The 19,334-nt window shown below is 42.6% G+C and overlaps 1 protein-coding gene across 6 annotated transcripts in view; it reads right to left on the reverse strand.

Annotated features, from left to right (window-relative positions):
* NHSL1 (NHS like 1) overlaps positions 1 to 19,334 on the reverse strand; it is a 152,102-nt gene that overhangs the window by 2,354 nt on the left and 130,414 nt on the right. For 4 of the 6 annotated variants that reach the window (XM_067542309.1, XM_067542308.1, XM_067542311.1 and 1 more), the window contains 2 exons: positions 4,456 to 7,896; positions 3,777 to 3,906 (listed from right to left, as the gene is read on the reverse strand). In XM_067542309.1, coding sequence (XP_067398410.1) covers positions 3,777 to 3,906; positions 4,456 to 7,896 — 3,571 coding nt within the window. The other 2 variants (XM_067542314.1, XM_067542313.1) reach the window with 2 other exon arrangements.

Here is a 19,334-nt window from a genome sequence, read left to right on the forward strand (position 1 = left end):
GTAAGTTTCCTTTAAACAGAGAGGGGAATAACCCAGGAAAAGGGATGTAGACTAAATATTTATACTTCCAGTTTTATCTATTAATGACATCATTAAACCTGTATATATATAAAAACAGATATTTGAGGCATAAAGGAGTCAAAAGAGCAATCCACTATACTTATTCCTCGGAATAGGAGTAGTGAATCTATTGTATTTGACAGCACTGATGTCCAAGCCAATTTGAACGTATTTTCCTAATAAGATTTTCTGAAGCCAATAACTTCACTAAATCTAGACATAGGCTCTATTCTTTTTGTCCACTAATATTGGTATTTGATCATAAAAAATACATATCAGTCCAGTGTGCCTGGCACATATTCTTTAGAAACCCATGCTGTTTATTGCTCATAGTTCCTTTAGGAGAGTTTAGGGATGTAGTTAGTTCACGTTAACAACACAAAAGATAAAATTGAGGAAAAAGAATTGGATAATCCTTTTAGATGAAATGATTTTAAAAAAGAATTTAAATGGTTAAAATCAGGCCTTCAAGATAAATGGCATATGTTCAGAATGCTGTTGGTGCTCTGCATTTCCCATCTGTTTGACTACAGAGCCAAGAACAGACCAATTTGCTAACTTACAACATGAAATCTATCTTTGCAGCCAGAGAGCTACATGATTTTAAATTTAAAAATGAAAACTATAGAAAACACAGCAAAAATCAGAAAAGCTTAAGTGTGTGGGAACTGGATTTTTATTGCCCCTGATTTTACAAGATTACATTGACTAAGTAAGAATGCATATAGATAAGTGTATTAATGCTATATTATAATATATAGAGTGTCACCAAAGGATTAAAAATGACTCTCAGCACTTGTTGCAAATGCAAGATTTATACAAGAAATTACATGTTACTATTTATGAAAAGACTTGTACAATACAGACCATTCCCCTTATTAAAACCATAAATGGTACAACTCTATGTGCACCAAGACATTTTGATGTAATTTTTCATCACCATTTCTGCCAGAGGTTGAGCTTTCTCCACCGCAAGCTCAGATGCATTTTGCATTCTGACCTACCAACAGAAAACAAGATACTGAAATACAGTACATTGGCTAAGTTGATGGGAGCAAGAAACTGTTGCCACATGATATCTAGACTTGGGAGTGGTCTCAAGTTCCTTTTGTGTTGAGGGAGCTCAGGTGTATCCCACCTATTACACACCTGTGGTCAACTTACTGTGTAACTGGTGTAATTTTCAGATGCTGCTGTTTATATCTTTTTAGCTGAGAGAAAAGAGCAGTGCTGGCACCCATCCGCTCTGAGGAAGGATAGGCAATGTTAAGGATTATAAGTGGAAAAAATATTGTACCAGTGTTGTCCAAGATCAGGACCACCCTATCTAAGTCAATCTCTGTGTCAGGGCCTATGCAGCAAGGGAAAATAATGCTTGGATTTTAGTATGTGCATTTATATTTTATACAGGGGTAGCTTGTAGTGACCCCTATATTGCACCTCCACTGTTTGCAGCCTGACTTTGCTATTTCGTAGGAAGAATCCCCTGGGTCTATGCCCGTTGACCCCCCATGAAATTCCATTCAGATTTAGCTGACATTTAAATGGTTAAAAATGGTCATTTCCCTTCTCTCACTTAAGTTCCTTGGAAAAATTGTGGCACGCTGCCACAAACAGGGCATACTCTGAGCCCAGGCTTCATGCAGCCACCAAAGAGACACAATTACAATTTCAAAGAACTGCAGGAAAAGTCCTTCTTGTCCTAGGCTGAAGCATGTTCAGTGAACACTGTGGTTGAGTGCGTAGAGCTCACTCAGTATGGTTGGCCTAGAGCTCTTAGAAGATTGCAGTACGCTCAGTGAAGATGGAACATTTGCTGCCAGCCCTGATTAACAAACCTCTCTGGAGCATGCACAAACCAAGATTTTCAGAGGTTTAATATTCAGCTAAATCTGGTTTGGTGGATTTTCACAGGGAGAGCAAAAAGCAACATCTCTAATCCAGGTTGACCTCCCTGCGAATCCAAATAGGGTCATCAGATAGCAAGTGTGAAAAATTGGAATGGGGTGGGGGGTAATAGACGCCTATATAAGACAAAGCCCTGAATATCAGGATTGTTCCTATAAAATTGGGATATCTGGTCTCCCTAGCTCCAAAGCATGGAGACACAAGAGCTTCTCAATGAAATGGGGGGAAGGGAAGAGGGATGTAGGGGGTGTTTTAAAATGGCCAAAACAACCTTATTTTTTTCCTAGTCTTGTTCTTGAAAACAACTGAACCATTCCCCCCCCCCCCCCCGAAACTTTCCTAAAAATTCAGCAGGTGAAGCAGGCACCCATCCGACATGGGAAATTTCATTCCAAGTAGTTAAAATTTATGTATGTGTATGTATAGATATATCTGCCTCTACACACACACAAACATACACATTAATTCCATGTATATATTCCATACAGAGTGAACCTTTGTGTGTATATAATGTAAAATATTGCCTTCAAGAAGCAACATTTCATTTGTACAATAATTCTTTCAGCTTCAGATGTATCCAAATTTTTCTTTTTTCAACGCTTTCTCTATATTCCATAGCATTTAGTTCTTAGTATCTGTTCCTTCTAAGAATGGATTTGTTACTTTCACAATGAGTGCCATACATATTAAGAATATGACAAATCCATTCTTAGAAGGAACAGATACTAAGGGCCAACTTCTAAAGGATATCAAAAAGTTATGGAAACTCCAAATTGTGATATGTCTGAAACAATATTTGCCTCCTGGTTGTCCTGATTCCTAGCCATGTGCATTGGCCACTAGATTTTTCGTGCTTTATAACATTTGTGATGGAAAAACCATGCAGGTGTACACAAACTAACTAATTAAATTCCTAGGGAGTACAAGTAACCTATTACAATGATCTTTTGGAAATTTAGCCCCTATGTGTTTTGAAGAAAACGACATGGCCATAAGATGGCACCAACACCACACACATTCCAAATGCAAGTTCTTCAACTGTTCCAATTGTAGATCATTTTTTTCTGCAGACTGGCTGGTTAAATGGTGCGCCTGCTTCTCACTGAAGTGCTTTTTTTTTTTTTTTTTTTTTAAACCTAAAGAAAACTAAATGAAAAATTAGGTACCTCCTGAGTTGTTTTTTTAAACAGGGGAATGGATACATGGAATCTGTATTGCACTTTTCATTGCTAAACCAATTTGACACAAAATATCCCACTACAGACTGGATTATGGCAAACTATAATCCAGCACTTGTCATATGTTTTGCCATATGACTGACATATATATTATGTTACTTGCCAGTTTAAGCCACGCTTGCCATGAAGCATTAGCGTTGAGCCTCTGTCCCAAACTGCACCATATAACCAGCGAAGGAGAGTAAAAGGGATGAAGGGGAAAGGGAATGAAAACAAAAAGATACACAAAGAAAGCAACAGTAAAGTTAATCAGGCAGTTTAAGAATAGTACAAAATACACAAGGTGTTACTTGACATTTTCAGGGGTCAGGAGATTTCTGGGACTATCAAAACTGGTTTAACTGTGAACAATTTTTAGTGCAGAATTAGTTAAATATTATTATAAAGCAATAAAAATGCACATTCTTGTGTTTATTACTGACTTCCTACTACAGATATTTACTGGAAAATAAAGGGGATTTTGCAGTAAAAACAAAAATGATCAAAATTAGGTTTCCTGGGAAGAGACTATTAATTGAATTGCGAGAGAGTTAGTGGATGGAGCAACACAGACAGCAACTTCTGTGGTACCTGTGAATTGCTGCAAATAGATCCTCAGTAGTTCTCGGTCTAGCTGGCGTCATCACCTCCTCTCTCCCTGCCCTGTAACTGTTGCTTGGCAGTGATGAATTATTTGTTGTGTCCGACTCAAACACTTCAGCTATGCAGAAGGAATGAAAAATACAAACGGGCTGTCACTGGAGTCCTAAACTGCGCATTTTCCACTAAAGCAGCCCACCCTGTTCTTCACTACAGTAAGCGAAACATCCAGGGATATACTGAACATACTGCTGCTTTCTCAGTGATTTCACAGCAATTTTTTTTTTTTTTTTTTGAGGGAACTGCAGTGTCTGAAATGCCTATGTTTGTTTACATATACAGAGCACATAATTATGTTTTAAGATTTTTTTTTTTAAGGGCTTCCATTAAACAAGTCACTGAAATTCTTCAAACTAATCATGTTTTCATAGGATTTTTAAAATAGATGATGCAGTTAAATAAAACGCTGCTGCTTTTATATCCACCGCTTTTCTGACCAGAGAAAGAATCTTTATCAGGGATTAATCTGAGTCTGGTGATTTTCCTTATGATTTTTAGTCTCGGACCTCCCTTTCTACGGGTGAAAATTTGAATGCTGTAGCACTTCCCCAACCCCCACCATCACTAAACTAGCTCCTGCTACACCGGAAGGATAAAAATACAGACTTACCACCTTCATCTTCTTGAGATGGATGTCTGTCAGTGTTACTGCTGCTGTCTCCATTGTCTGAACTGCTTCCTTCATCCGAAGTGGTCTGCTGCTCCTGCTTGGGAGCTTCTTGAACTGGTGATGCAACAGGCTGTACCATACAGACATTGGTTTCCACTGTTTCAAAGAAGGTGGAACCAGCAGCTCCTCCCTCAGGAACGAAGCTGCCAGAGTCCATCTCATTGGAACCAAGTCCATCTGAGAGACAATTTTTTGCTTCTTCGCAATATGCAACAACGGTCTCTCTCCCGGTTGGACTTGATGTGCTTCTGACAGCATCACTCCCTTTAGCTATTTTCTCTGCTGTAAAATCTAGCTGCGGAGGTGGCACGATGAGGAACAGTTTGGGTTTCTTTGAAATAGGAGGTGGCTTCTTGTTTGGTGATATACCCTGAGTCTTGTATGGAGATCCCCATGGCCCCTGAAATGGTGTACTAATAAGGCCAGAGTGAGATTTTTCATTCTGCACAGGAGACTGAGGTGTTTCTTCAGTGTTTGTTCCTGATACATCAGCATTGAAGGTTTGTATTAGATCCGCTGCATTTCCAGGTCTTTGGCCACTACCGATCTCAGGTGCACTGCCACCGAGACCTGGAAGTGACCTCTGAGGAGGAGTCTGATCTAAGATTTTGAATGAAGCACTGTGAGTTTTCATCTCTTCATCCAGGCTGTTACTGAGCCTTAGTGAAAGAGACGGTTTTACAGAAGGCTGTGGTGACAAAATTACCGTCGCTTGTTCCTGAGAGTTGGCATCAGAAGCAGATCCAGCTGATTGTTCAGCCTGTGCCCCTGTACATTTTTTCACAGACTTCAGTTGTACCATTTGCAGTGCTTTGGTGGTTATTAAGGGCATTACAGGCCTACCGGAGTCTTGCTTGTTGGCTAGCTGTTTCACTGGACAGCAGTCAGAATCATCCTGATTACATTTCTTAAAAGAACATTGTGAGTATTTAGTGGCATCTTGTGTCAGTTTGGGTTCAAGAGGTGGTGCTGGTGGAGGTACTACACTGGGGAAAATGGAGGAAGGAGGAGATGACAGGGGAGGAGAAGGGGCAGAAAAAGGACTGAAGGATGTTTCCTGTGGAGGAGAAGGAAACCATGGAACACTCAGGGGAAAGGAAGAATTTATAACAGCCTCTGGCGGGGGTGGAGGGAAGCTGGGGGAGGCTGGGAGTGGAGGCAGATCCATTCCATCTGCTGGGGGGGAGGGCGGAGGAGGAAGAGGATGATGAGGAGAACGTGGAGGGGTCGGAGGAGGAGAACCAGCAGCATCAGGAGGGGAGGTCAGGGCTGGGTCCAGTTTCTTCATGTTCACGCTCCCTTCAGTAGATGTATTGGAAGAAAGAGAAGTGGAGGATGAAGAGATGGATACTGAAGATATCAGAGAAGATTTTCTCTCAGGCACTTTGGGTTTCAGTTTGGGTTTCCCATTTGCTGGTGACATGGATTTTAAAAACACAGGCACTGGAGTAAGTGCTGTGGGTGTGTTAGACTGACTAGAATAGCCGCTAGACGGTGACGTAACTCTGTGAGACTTCTCCGGGGAAGCGTTCTTTGGTTTGGCCAGTCCACTGGCCACTTGGGGCGCAGAAGCCCTGGAGCCATCACTGAGGTGGCTGACGCGATAATCACTGAGGGTGGCTGTTGTGCTTGCAGAATGAGCTACTGGGCATTTTAACTGATCATCTGACATCCCAGCATAGTCACTGTAGTAACCCCATTGGTCAGCGTACTCCGACTTGATGCTGCTTGTTTCACTCTGGGATGGAGTGACAGGACAGAGAGAGTACATATTTGGAGCCGTTGTGGACATCATGCTGCTACTTGCACTGACGGAGCTCTGGCTGCGAGAGCGCAGCACCCAGGGATCCTCATAATCACTGCATGGACTTTGGGATGGGGAGCTACCATTTTTGCACTTAAGGTTTAACTGCAGTGAATGCTGGAGGGTGGCGATTAGTGTTTCATCCAGTACCTGTCCGGTGGACTGGGCTTTTTTTTTCGGGACCCTTCTGAGCGAGTCTGTTCTGGATGGTGGAAGAGGTGGTTTCTTCGCTTTTTTCAAAGAGATGTTGCGTGTGAGGGATTTGTCACCATGGCTTGACCGTTCTTCTTCATTTTTCTTCTCATTTCCATCAAAAACGTTAATTACACTGTGCCTAGGGTTTCCAAAACCATTATTGCTACTGCATGGTTTACCTGACTTGAGTCCAGAGTCCAAATGCATGGTAGTGTAGTAGCCGTCATGGTCCACTGAATACAGAGAACTTGAATCTTCTTTGACTGAAGTTCTCTCTAGGCTGCTGCTACTCATGTTGCTGACAGGAGTGGAATAACCTGGAGTGGCACAGGATGGCTTGTGTGAGGGAGTCTCCTCCTTTTCTCTAGATCTGTACACCCAATGCTCTGTGCTGTTCATATTGCTTTGTGATCTGTCCCCTGGATAACTCGATTCACTCCTGCCATCACTATCCTGGGAGTGCCCTGGGAAAGTGTGATTGTTTCTACAGCTATAGCTCATATTTTGGGACCCATTCTCCACTTTTCCTGGGGGGCTGAGAGAGACCGCTGAGTCGCCAAGAGAGAGCATCATGGTAGCATTGGCTGAGATAGTATCTGAGGTCTGCGAGTGGTGTGTTGAGCTGCTCTCACTCCAGTTACCACTGGAAGAATGGTGATCTTCTTTCATGCTTACTGCATTGCTGGCAACGGGACTATCTCTGGGCTTTGTGTAGGAAGGCGAGCTGGTGATTTTACTATCCAATGGCCCAGCACTCTGGGTGGTATGAATAACAATCACTTCTGAAGAGGATGATATGGTGGCATTTGGTATGATGCTGGTTGAATATGTAGCATGAGGAGAGACCACACATGCTGGGCTTGCAGCTTTTTCACTTTCATAACTTCTCACCTCTTGGGACTTTGGCCTTGGCAGTGTCCCAGTCCTAGGGTTACTCCTTATATGGATCACACTATCATCAACCTGCAACTTGTTTATCTGGTGTGGCAAAGTGCCAGCTATGTCTTCTGCCTGGCTAGAGATGCTCTGCCTCTGTTCTAGTGACTGCAGAGACACTCTTGCTCCAGGTCGAGGCAGGCTGTGAAAACCCATGTCGCTATTTAGGCGAGAGGCAAATATAACCCCGGCGGAATCACTCATCACAGACATGTTTCCAGATGAACTGGAGAACTGACACATCTGGGCTGCAATCCCTTGTCCTTTCTGGGCTCGTATTCTTCTCACTGAAGGGGGTACAACTTTGACTTCCTCTGTCTGGCAGCTGGTGTCCTTGGTTTCAGATCGCTGTGTAGCCGAGTGATAGCTGTCTAGTCTCCCTAGTGTGGAATAGTGACCTGGGACATACATTGAATGCCCTCGGAAGTCACTTTGGCTAGTGCCAACTGTTGGAGTCAAAATAAAACAACAATTATTCCTTGGAAACACAAGTACTTACTTCACTACTTCCATGTTCTTATTAATTTAAAAGACATTATAGTAATATTCATTATTAGGTCATTGTTCCTTTTGCTCTTGGAGATTATACAGCTGTGGAGAGATGTTCATGCCTTCTGAAAAACCATGCAGTAGCAACAAACTCTACTTATGCAGTGTGAATTTTCTACATTTATCTTCCCATTTTCTTTATCACAAGAGACTGTTAGCTTATGGAATCTACTGCTTATTCCACACAACATCCTCTGTTTATAACATGATAATTTCCACAGCAATCCGTTACATTACACACTGAGTAATACTGCACCACTTCCAGAAGGGCAGGAACAGACAAAAGCCTCAGAAATGTAAATTTGGTTCTTTGCTAACATCTTGGGCAACAATGAATAAGGGAAGAGAAATCTAAAAAATATTAGAATCTGCAAAACTATTTCTAAACACTATTATTTTCAGTCTTTTCAGAAGGCACCAGTACCTCTTCAAATCTTTGTGTGGGATAAGTATTGACAATGGGCTTTGCTGTATCACAAATAAAGCAAATGTTTAAAGAAAGCAATAAAACAAAGACATTACCTAGATCTGTAAAAGATTAAATACCATTTCGCCTTGGAACTATTTTGTATCTACAGTGAAAAAAGAAAACTGGTGGGAGAAACAAGAAAACTCATTCAGCTGATGATCTAATGCCCAGCACCATCAAATACCTGCAGCCCTTATTTAAAAAGCAAACAGATGTTGAGGACTGCTGTGCTTCCTGTTTATGGGGCAAATACCATAGCCTGGGATAAACAAACTTGGAGGACAAAGGGTGAAGAATGTATTAGTTCAAGATATATTATCATAGTTATTTATTATTTGTATTGCTGTAGGGCCTAGAAGCCCTATACAGCTATTACTAAATCAACAGAAAGGACCATCAGGTTATTATAAATGTACATCTTTATAGGTCTTTGTGCCAAGAAAAAACAATTGTTCTTATTGTTCTTTAAACAGCATTTAAAACTGGATTGGAAGGATTCTTACTTCCCACTTCAGATGTGTTACTACAGTAAGTTACAAACAGAAGAGGAAGCAAAGGAAAGAGACTGTGTCTAAGGGTATGTTTACACTGTTTTGAAACCTGTCACAGTGAGTCTCAGACTTGGACTCATGCTACAGCACTAAAAGCAGTTGAACAGGAAGAAAATGGTTGCTTTCAAACTTTTGCCTGCAAGCTGCTCTCAGAAGTGACCCAGTGGCGTGTCTGAGTTGGCATCCTCTCCCACTACCTGTCTTCTTTCTTATTTGCTAAACACAACTGGATTGGTAGAAGTGCTTCCCCCATTCAGTTTTAAATATTTTTTTTATTTATTTATTTTTATTCAATTATTTTTATTCTTGGCATCTATCAAAGTGAACAGTATTTGGGAGAGAAGGGAAGGATACTACTTGGGGTGGTGCTTCTAGGAGGAAAGCAGCACATAAAAGGCTCAATTTTTTTTACTTTTTTCACAGCAAAAAAGTAAATTTTAAGCAGTTTTAAGCCCATTTTGTTTGCCCGTGTGTAGATTCTTCTGCTCTCATGAAAATGCAGTTTTTCTGCTTCAGCCAAGGGATTGAGAAGTGTGATTAGATACTGTTTTGCTGGCAAACAGTTCTAAGTGCATGAGCCTATCAGAGCAGACGGACTATAGCAGTCAATCAAGGTAGAGATTTCCATCATCAGAGTCTAGTTATTGAGAAAGAACCTACAATAATGATAATCATATTCTTATTATTTGTATTTATTTTACAGGGTCAGGACCCTATTTTGCACAGTGCTATAAAAACACACAGCACAAAGATCCCTGCCCCTGTGATGTGACCAGGTGTCACCTATTATTAGCCAGTTAGAGATAAGGAATTTGTGTATTACATAGGTAGAGAAATAACAGTTGTGATAATGCAGGAAACGGTGTAAAAATAAACTGCAGTTATGCATCACAGTAGCTATACGGTATCTTTGCATTCTGATTGGCTGAGACAATTTAATTTCAGTATATATATTGTAAAGGTAAGCTAAATTTGTTCCTTTACAGAAGCAGCTTTAAAAATACATGGAAACACATGTATTTGTTGTTTAAAATGCTACAAATAGGAAAACTAAATATTCAGCATAGTAGTACCATTCACAAAGCAGGACAACACCAAAGACTTTGACCCCAGACAAGAAGCTGAAATTTTAGAGTGTAAGTTACTGGGACAAATGTATTTACTGTAAATATGCACAGAAATTTTAAACTGTTTCCAGGAACAACAAAATATATAAATAAAATGTAAGAACAATTTAGGGCCTAATCTAACAGTCCTTATGCATATTCAAGGACTGCAAAATTTGATTCAAGGTAGGTAAACTTTAGGGCCCCAGTACTGCAATCAGATTCATGTAGGCATATCCCTTGCAGAGCCCCATGACTTAACTGAGGCTCCACAGTTGTAACAGGCACCCAGTGTGGAGTCCCAGTGAAATCTGTGGGGCTCTGTACAGGTGCAAAGGTCAGAGACTCACGTGACTATAGCTGAAGGACAAGGGACTTAAACCGTAGGCTAATTCAAGAAATATATTCTGAAAAGTTTCTTTTTGTTTTTAAAGAGAACATAACTTTGAGGTTTTAAAGAATTTGTTTTAAAAAAAAAAAAAAAAAGACTAAGTGACAAATTGTGAAATTGCATTGGCCTGTTTCTGTCCCCAGATGAATGCACAACCTCCTTTGAAATCAGTGGGAGTGGTGATCCTTGTCTAATTGCACAATTATGTACCTGTTTTCAGTTCCATTTCTTGAACAGGGACAACAGAAATCTGCAGGGAAATCTGTGGGAATTCACTGGGCCGCTCTTAAAATGCTGTGGGTTTACCCCAGCGTGGTGGAATTTGGGGGTGGGGAGGGTGTTATTGTTCCCAGTTTGTTTGGTATTCCTCATTGAATGCCAGATTGTCTCTTACACACTCTTATGAAGGCTTTTTGAAAATTCTTAGCCTGAACTGCCTTTGTTGCTACAGCTTCTGGAATGTGTATTGTTCAGCAGCAGTTTCTGGGGAAGAGCTCAAACCATTAATTGAATATTAAATTTAGAAACCTCTAATAACAGTTATAAGATGTCTGTCACAATACCAAATGCTGGAAGAGAATTTGAGCTTTGGAAGGACACCAAGAACCAGCTAAAAGCCCATCTGGTTGCAGATACGATAGTGTTTAAGCAGAGACATCAGCAATTTTTTTCAGAAATTAAAATTGAGTTACAGATGTTGAGGAGTCAGAAGTAGCTGCACTAGATAAAAAACTTCCATGGAAGCAAAATGGGGTTGAGAATAATGATCAGCATGTATGGAGTTTTAAAATGGTGATGTCTAGCCCCCTGGCTCAGTGATGAATGCTGTGCACTACCACATGAGAGACCTGGGCTTAGTATCTTACCCATCAAACCTCGCTGTTGCCAGACTGGGAATACTAAAGAGGCACCCAAATAGGGCGCACTCCATGAGCAAGCAGAGAAAACTGAATACTGAATCAAGATGAGCTCATACATTTATAGGGTGCCAATCAGAAGTGCTGAGTGGAGACTCAACTTTATTTCCTGACCCCAGTCACTTGACCTGGGACAGGTTTACAAAAGTAAAATACCCCATCACATGACGGAGCTCAGTCTTGCCCTGACATTAATGCCTACTTGGATAGCCAAAGCGTTTAGCCATTAGTGATTAATCATGCAGATTGGAGAAAAAAGTTTGCATTTAAGTCCCTAGGGTTGGATGAAATGCAGCGGGAAGAGAGAGCCTCATGCTACTCTGCAGTAATTGCTCTAAGAGCAGCAGCACTTAATTAAGGAGGATCATCAAAAGGTGCGACTGGGAGGTAAAAAGAGAATGCAAATGGAAGGGCTGGATAAGAGAAAAATTAGTAGTACTGTTGTTATAAATATTGTTTGTTTCAACAAATATATAAGCAGTTTCTCTTTCCAAACCTTCTCTGTCTGGCTGTATGATTATTTCTAGCACGTGCACTTCTCACTTATGCTTCAGACATGTTCATGAACTTAGCTCTTCTACTCATGCCCTACTTACTAGGCCTTCTCCAAAGGTGGTAAGCTGAGTGAAGGAATGCTGCATGTGCAGTGCTAGCACTATCCCTGTTGTTGCATGTGAACAGCCTGAGTTACTTCCTCCTCTATGTTTTCCCCTGGTACTTGCAGAAGTGTGCAATCTATAATATCTACACAACAAAAATCAACTTACAAGTATATGAATTTGTGGGCGCTCCTCTGTCCTCAGGCAAGGTTATTATCCTTAACCTCTCTGTGCTTCACCAGCCCCATCCGCAAACGGGATAATATTTATTTGTCTCTTAAGAGTGTTGTAATTCACTGTGAATTCATTAGAGTTTGAAATGCTCTTTGTGATCCTCAGATGAATGGTACTATAGAAGTACAATGGATAAGCCCAAAACCAAATATCTCAATGATATTCAGAAGCTGCAGCCCTATCAGACATACCACCAGTGAACAGCATAAATGCCCAATGCCCCTAAAGGAAATAATATCTTCTCTGAGGACCTTGTAGGATATAGAGAGAGAGAGAGAGAGAGAGACCACCAGGATTTGAAATTCCATGGCTTGAGTGGCCAACCACTGCATGGAATCCATACACATTTCTCTGGAACCTCTAGTCATCTGGAGTTCTAGCTGAGAAGGTGATCAGGTGCAAACCAAAAATATTTCTGTCAGTATACAGCAATTACTAGGGCTCAGGAACTTGGTGGAGTAGTTGAGCCCCCCAAGAAACAAAACACCTATGGATTGACTTATTAAAGCCTATTTTCATTTGGGGTCATAGCTGCTCAAATTTTGCTGAGATGATTTCCTAGGACTTCACAGGAATTGTTTCCTATCAGCTGTTGTTTACAAGAAAAAATTCCAATGAATGGCAACAAGTAAAAAAGTGACGATTAGAACATTTTATGGATGGTTGGTGAGAACCAAATGATTTGATCTGTCCTACCAGAAAGCAAGTGTGGGAGTGACCATTTTGGCTTCAGCTGTCAGATATATCTATCCTGACCACTGATAGGTTGTCACAAATAATTCTGGTATTTGGGGACCTATCGGGAAGCAGGTGCTAGAGAGAGGAGCTAAAGTAAAGCCTCTGATCTCAGTTCTGGCCCTTAAACCATTTCCTTTAAAAAGAGTTATCATGAATAAAAAACAGGACACTGAATTGGACCTCATGTTGAAAAGCGTGGCGAATCCTATTATTGAAGATGTGTTGCAAGAGCAGCAGTCATGGATAGAAATGGTATGCTTAGAGGATTTTTTCAGGACCAGAACAGGGCAGAGGCTAGCTGCCAGGCTGTTAAGAGGAGAAAGAATCAAAGTGTGCTTCAAGCCTGACAAAAGAAAAAACAAGCGAGGAAGGAAACTCTGAAGCAATTTACTCTACTGAACCTATCCCTGTTGTGCTGAAGAAAGCCCTTCTTTGCTTCCAATAATGGTGGATTAGATGTAATTCCTGCTGTAGGACCAGTGCAGAGATATAGCTTTTGCTATTAAGGAAGAGAGCGTAGGAGACCTAGAGCCTGGAATAACTGAATGAAGTAACCCATTGGTATTGCTTTGGTGCAGGCTTATGGGGAAGCTTAACTGCAAGCCAGACAGCTTCAGGTCTTGGTGAAGGCAGCATTGGTTCAGTTTAAATCCTAAATCCCTAATAAATGAGTCAGCACACAGTATGTACACAGTAACTGAAGTAGTACTGTAAAAGTATGAAAAAATGTTGGTGACTTTGGTCCAGTCCATAACCTAGAGGTATATGAAAAGGAAGGTGAACTTCACAAAGAGGTGAAAAGAGGGGAGGCTTGCAGTAGATTCTCTCTGATATCTGCTCTTCTGTAAGAAAAAGAAGGGAATGTTCTTTCTTCCTGGCAGGTGTAACCCAGATTCATCAGTTCCAAAAAAGCTACATCCTGACATCCAGAGAAGAGTTATAGCGGGATACAGGAAATGGTGATGGAAGGTAGCTGCTTGAGTGTGTGTGTGTATTTCTGGTCTGCACTACAAACATATATCAGTATAACTATGTTGCTCAGGGATGTCAAAAATCCACAGCTCTGAGCAATGCAGTCATACCAAATTAACTCCTACTGTAGACAGCACTATGTTGATGGGCAGGCTTCTCCCGCTGACATAGCTACTGCCTCTTGGGGAGGTGGCGTACCTACGCCAATGGGAAAACCTCTCCTGTTGGCATAGGTAGTATCTTCACTAAGGACTTCGGTGGTGCCGCTGCAGCACTGTAAGTATAGACGAGCTTTTAGCAAAGCTAAGGCATGCAGATATGTACCTTTGGAGCATTATCTCTAAGGCTATGTCTACACTACAGCTTTATGTCGGCATAATTTATGTCACTCAGGGGGGTGAATAAACCACCCTCCTGAGCGACATAAGTTACACAGACATAAGCATTTGTGTGCACAGTGCTATGTCAGAAGGAGAACTTCTCCCGCTGACATAGTTTATGTCACTCGCAGGGGTGGGTTTTTTATGCCAATGAAAGAGCTCTCCCTTGTCGGCACAGAGCATCTTCACCAGACAGTGCTGTATGTCTAGACATGGTGTCTATGTAGCTAATGCAGATAATTTAGACCTATGAAAAAATAATCAAATTTCTACAAACTCTAACAAACTCTTAATACCCATTTTCCCACTTTTTGTTAGTAAGAGTTACTATTGTTCAGCAACAGTATAACATATATAAATTTAGTCCCTTTGCAGTTTCTAGATGGTATCTCTAGTAGTCTGATACTCTGAATCTTGCCCAAATCCAGTCCAATGTGGATATGAGAACACCTATTTTACTGGACAAGTGAAGGGCCATCATGAGACATTATGTTTACAGAGCACCTTTCATGCAAAAGAATCTCAAAGTGCTTTACAGACTATTTATAGGGATCACTTTGTTCATCATTGAAATGCACCTGTGAAAACATGGCAAAATGACAATGCTCCAAAGTATGCTAAAATATAAATGTTTAAAGATATTTTTCATTGGGATCTTCATGGGTACAATTAATGTTCCCTTTTAGTGTATTTGGTTAAATTCCGATGGCATCAAATTCACTAAGTACACCAAATACATGTCAAACAAAGACTTTTGCTATATTTTGTCTTTTTTGTCAAAAGGAAACAGAGAAATGCAGGGAAAATCCCAACTGTATAGTCTTATAAAGTCTTTTGAAAGCTCCATAACAACAAATAAAATTAGTCCAATTTGGTTCTCTCATATTTGTTTCCTTTTGAAGCACAAATAAGATATAACAAGAGTCTGCTATGGGTTGATTATTTAGCCTGCACATGGCAGCTTTGGTGTCTCCAGATATACCAGTTCTTGTATACACTGCAGCCATTCACAGCAATGTTAAAGACATGAAGAGGGATTTATTCAGTTGAAATCACATGGAGATTGTAGACAAGCACAATGTAATTGCTGGATTTGGAATTGATCTGGATCCACATTCCAACAAAATGAATCGTGGAATATTTAACAAGAAGTTGTTTTTGAGATACGGTTAGGGAAACAGAATGGATAAGGCCCTACTTAATTGCAATATTGTAGAAATTGCAGATCCCTCAATATTAGGCTTCCATCGCAATTTGTCAGCCAAGCAGTGCTGACAGCACAGGGCTGACAGTGGGATCCCGGCCATCAGCCCCAGGTGGCTAGCGGCCAGTGTCCCAGTGACAGCCCCGCACATGGCGGGGCTCCCGCTGTCAGCCCCCGGGCATTAATGACTGTAATATAGTTGCAGTAAAAATGTCTGGTTATCAAAAAAATTAGCAGACATAACATAGTACGTGAGTGTTTACATTGTTCCAGCAAATTTTCTTAAACAAATAGGTCTTCTCTGGCTTTTCCAAATTATCACAATTAATAAAGGTCCATTATTACTTTTGCACGATTTTCCACGTCTTGTCTGCAACTCAGTCACAATTATTTGACATCCTCCACACAGTGCTCCCTAATCGGCTTGCTATTCATTTCAGAATTCACATGGCAAATCCAACTTTCCCAGGTCTGTTTTGCATCCTACAAGCCTAGCATTCAGGACATTAAGAGAGTCTCAAAATTACTGTAGGTAGGAAACAATGTCATTTCATCATCACATCAAGAGGTAGTATAAAAACAGTTACTAAACTTTCCATTACTGTTGTTCTTCAAGATGTTGCTCACCTCCGTCCATTCCAATGTAGGTGCACTGTCACCAGAAGATTTTTCTTAGTGGTATGTGCCCAGTTGGTTCTGGTGTCCCCTGTAATGACATCCTCACGGCAAGTTATATAGGGGCAGCTGTCACTCTGCCACCCCCTCTGTTCCTTCTTGCCAGCTACTCTGACAGAGGGACAGGTGTGCCTGTTTTGGAATGGACATGAGCAACACATCCTGAAGGGCAACAGTTACGGAAAGGTTAGTCACCATTTTTTTCTTCATTGAGTGCTTTGCTCATGTCCATTCCAATATAGGTGATTCCCAAGCCATGAGGAGGTGGGATCGGAGTTCCACATTGATGCAGACTGTAGTACTGCTTGTCTGAAAGCAGCTTCACTCCTTGCCTGTTGTGTGATGCCACAGTGTGTAGTGAACATGTGTATGGATGGACCAGGTCATTGCCTTGCTGATGTCCAGAACTGGGACCTGTGCCGCAAAACTTGCAACCCTGTGGAATGCACTGTTAGGTGAAGAGGCGAAACCTCTGCCAGATCACAGCACAGGCATATGCATGATGTAATCTATGAGGTGATCTCTGAGCTAAGACTGGATCCCTTGTCATTCTTTCCACAATTGCCACGAAGAATTGAGTGGTCTTCTGAAATGGTTTGGTCCTCTCTATGTAGAAAGCCAAGGCACGCCTAACATCTAGAGAGGAAAGCCTTTGTTCCTCCTTGGTAGTATGCAGCTCTGGGTAAAAAAAACGGGAAAAAAATGTCCTGGCTACTGTGAAAGTACCTTAGGAAGGAAGGATGGATATGGTCGAAGTTGCACCTTGTTCTTAAAGAAGACAGTATACGGTGGTTCAGAGGTAAGGGCCCTGATCTCTGAAACCCTCCTAGCTGTACTAATGATAACTAAGAAGATTACTTTCCAAGAAAGATGGAGCAGGGAATATGTCATCATAGGCTCAAACGGGGGCCTCATGACCCTTGACAGCACCGGGTTGAGGATCCAGGGAGGCAGAGGTTGACACACCTGGGGGTATAAATGCTCCCACCCCTCAAAAACCGAGAGCAAATCAGGTTAGAAACTACTGTCTGGCCATTTACTGGTGGATGGAAAGCCGAGATTGCAGCCAAGTAAACTCGTGCAGATGATACTGCCAGGCCTTCTTTCTTCAAGCAGAGCAAATAGTCCAGGATAAGAGGCAAGGGTGTCTTGTTTGGCAGGACCCCTTTCCTTGATGCCCACAACGAGAACTTCTTCCATTTCACCAGATACGCCAATCTGATTGACAGCTTCCTGCTACTCATAACAACTGTCTGCACAAGAGCTGAACAGCCCCACTCCACCTTGCTCAACCATGAAGCTTCCACGCCATCAGGTGCAGTGACATGAGGTTCGGTCTGAAATCCCCACTGGACTTCGGGATCAGGAAATAGCGTGAATAAAACCCCGTGCTTCGCTCCATAGAAACCTCCTCCACTGCTCCCACCCTCAGGAGGGTGCACCTCCTGGGTTAGAAGTCTCTCGTGAGAAGGGTCCCTGAAGGAGGACAGGGAGGGAAGGTGGAAAGGAGGGGTAGACAAGAATTGAAGGGTGTATCCCAATTCTACCGTACAGAGCAGCCAGTGATCTGAGGTGATGTTGACCCATGCCTCGTAAAAGTGAGATAAACTGTTTTCAAAGATCAGGGTAAAATCCAGGTTCTGGACTGGTGCGTTGCCCCCAATCACACCTTCAAAAGTTCTGCCTAGGGCCCGAAGGTTGCCTCGTGGCTGTAGCCGTGGGGACCGACGAGGAGTGATGAGGATGTCTCCTCCTAAAGCCCCTTTTTCTACGCCATCCAAAGTCCTATCTTTGTTGTGGTGGTTGGAAACAGCCCAAAGACTGGGGCTTAAAGTGCGTTCGGGACGAGGCCAGCATGTGGAGGCCCAGAGATTTTAGGGTGGCATGAGAGTCCTTTAAATTGTGAAGTCACACATCCATCTGGTCGGAAAAGAGGGAGTTACCCTTTAACAGCAGGTGCTGCACGGTCATCTGTACTCCAAGGGCAGGCCTGACGATTGGAGCCAGGAGCTGCGCCTCAACACTTGCCTCTCTCAGTCGTTGGCTGCGGTCACAAACAGGGATCCTGGGGGAGGGAGCGTGTACAAATACTCGTGACTGTTTCAGGGGTACGAAGTACTTCCTCTCAACCCGCTTTGCTATGGCTGAAGGGATGCAGGAGCTCAAGATGGCTTCACTGAAAGGCAAGACCACCCTTGTTGATCCGTGGGATGTCAATATGTCCCCCAAGACTGGGGCAGAGTCATCAATCCCCTCCACCTTCAGACTGAGGTTTCGAGCCAGTCTCTTTAAGAGCTCCTGGTGGGCTTTGTAATCATCCTGCATTGGAGCTATGGACATACCAGCATCAGCTTTGTGTGGGGAGAAGGACGAGGCGGTCAGGACAGTCCCGGGGTCTTGGACCTTTTCCAGTGGTGGCAAGTCCCCCATGGGGGTACCATGGACCTTGATCACCACCGCTGCTGGCACCGACAAGGGAGGAGGGGATGCTCTCGTCTCAGAGGACACCAAATATGAGCAACCTGTGTGGGAGCCTTGAAAAGCCTGGGTTGTCCACGATGCCCACATCAGAGCAGTGTCGTGACCATGAGCAGCACCATGACCCAAAGCAGGTCATGACCATAAGCAGGTGCTGGGACGCTGGCCAGTGCTGGGATCACAACCTGCGCTGTACCATCTTTTGTTGCTGCAGCGTCAAGGCTCACAAGATTGGATGAGATGGGGGGCAGTGCCGCGCTATCATCGCCGGCTTGCCCAAGGCCAGGGCCAGTCTCTGTGAGGCGGCCTCTTGCGTCGAAGCTGATTGAAGGAGATGGAAGTGCCAGGAGGGTCAAGAGACTCCTCATTGCCTTGAATGCCTCTGGTGTTGATAGTGCTGCCAGGGTCGAATCAGACTCAACAGGCTCCTCCTTCAGGGCCAGAGTCAACCGTGCCAGCTGGCTGACAGTTTTCTGAGAGTGGTCCGTCACAGATCTCACTTTCTCCATGTTCTTTCTTGTTGGGGAGCGTCCCCAGTCAAATTTCTTTGACTTTTTCTTCGGCATCGGTGCTGGGGAATGTTGCCACGCCAACAGTGCCAACTTTCTGGGCACCAGAGAA

The sequence above is a fragment of the Emydura macquarii genome, unplaced genomic scaffold (assembly GCF_026122565.2).
Source record: "Emydura macquarii macquarii isolate MOO-44397 ecotype Brisbane River unplaced genomic scaffold, CSIRO-AGI_Emac_v2 contig_705, whole genome shotgun sequence".
In the NCBI taxonomy this organism is placed as follows: Eukaryota; Metazoa; Chordata; order Testudines; family Chelidae; genus Emydura; species Emydura macquarii.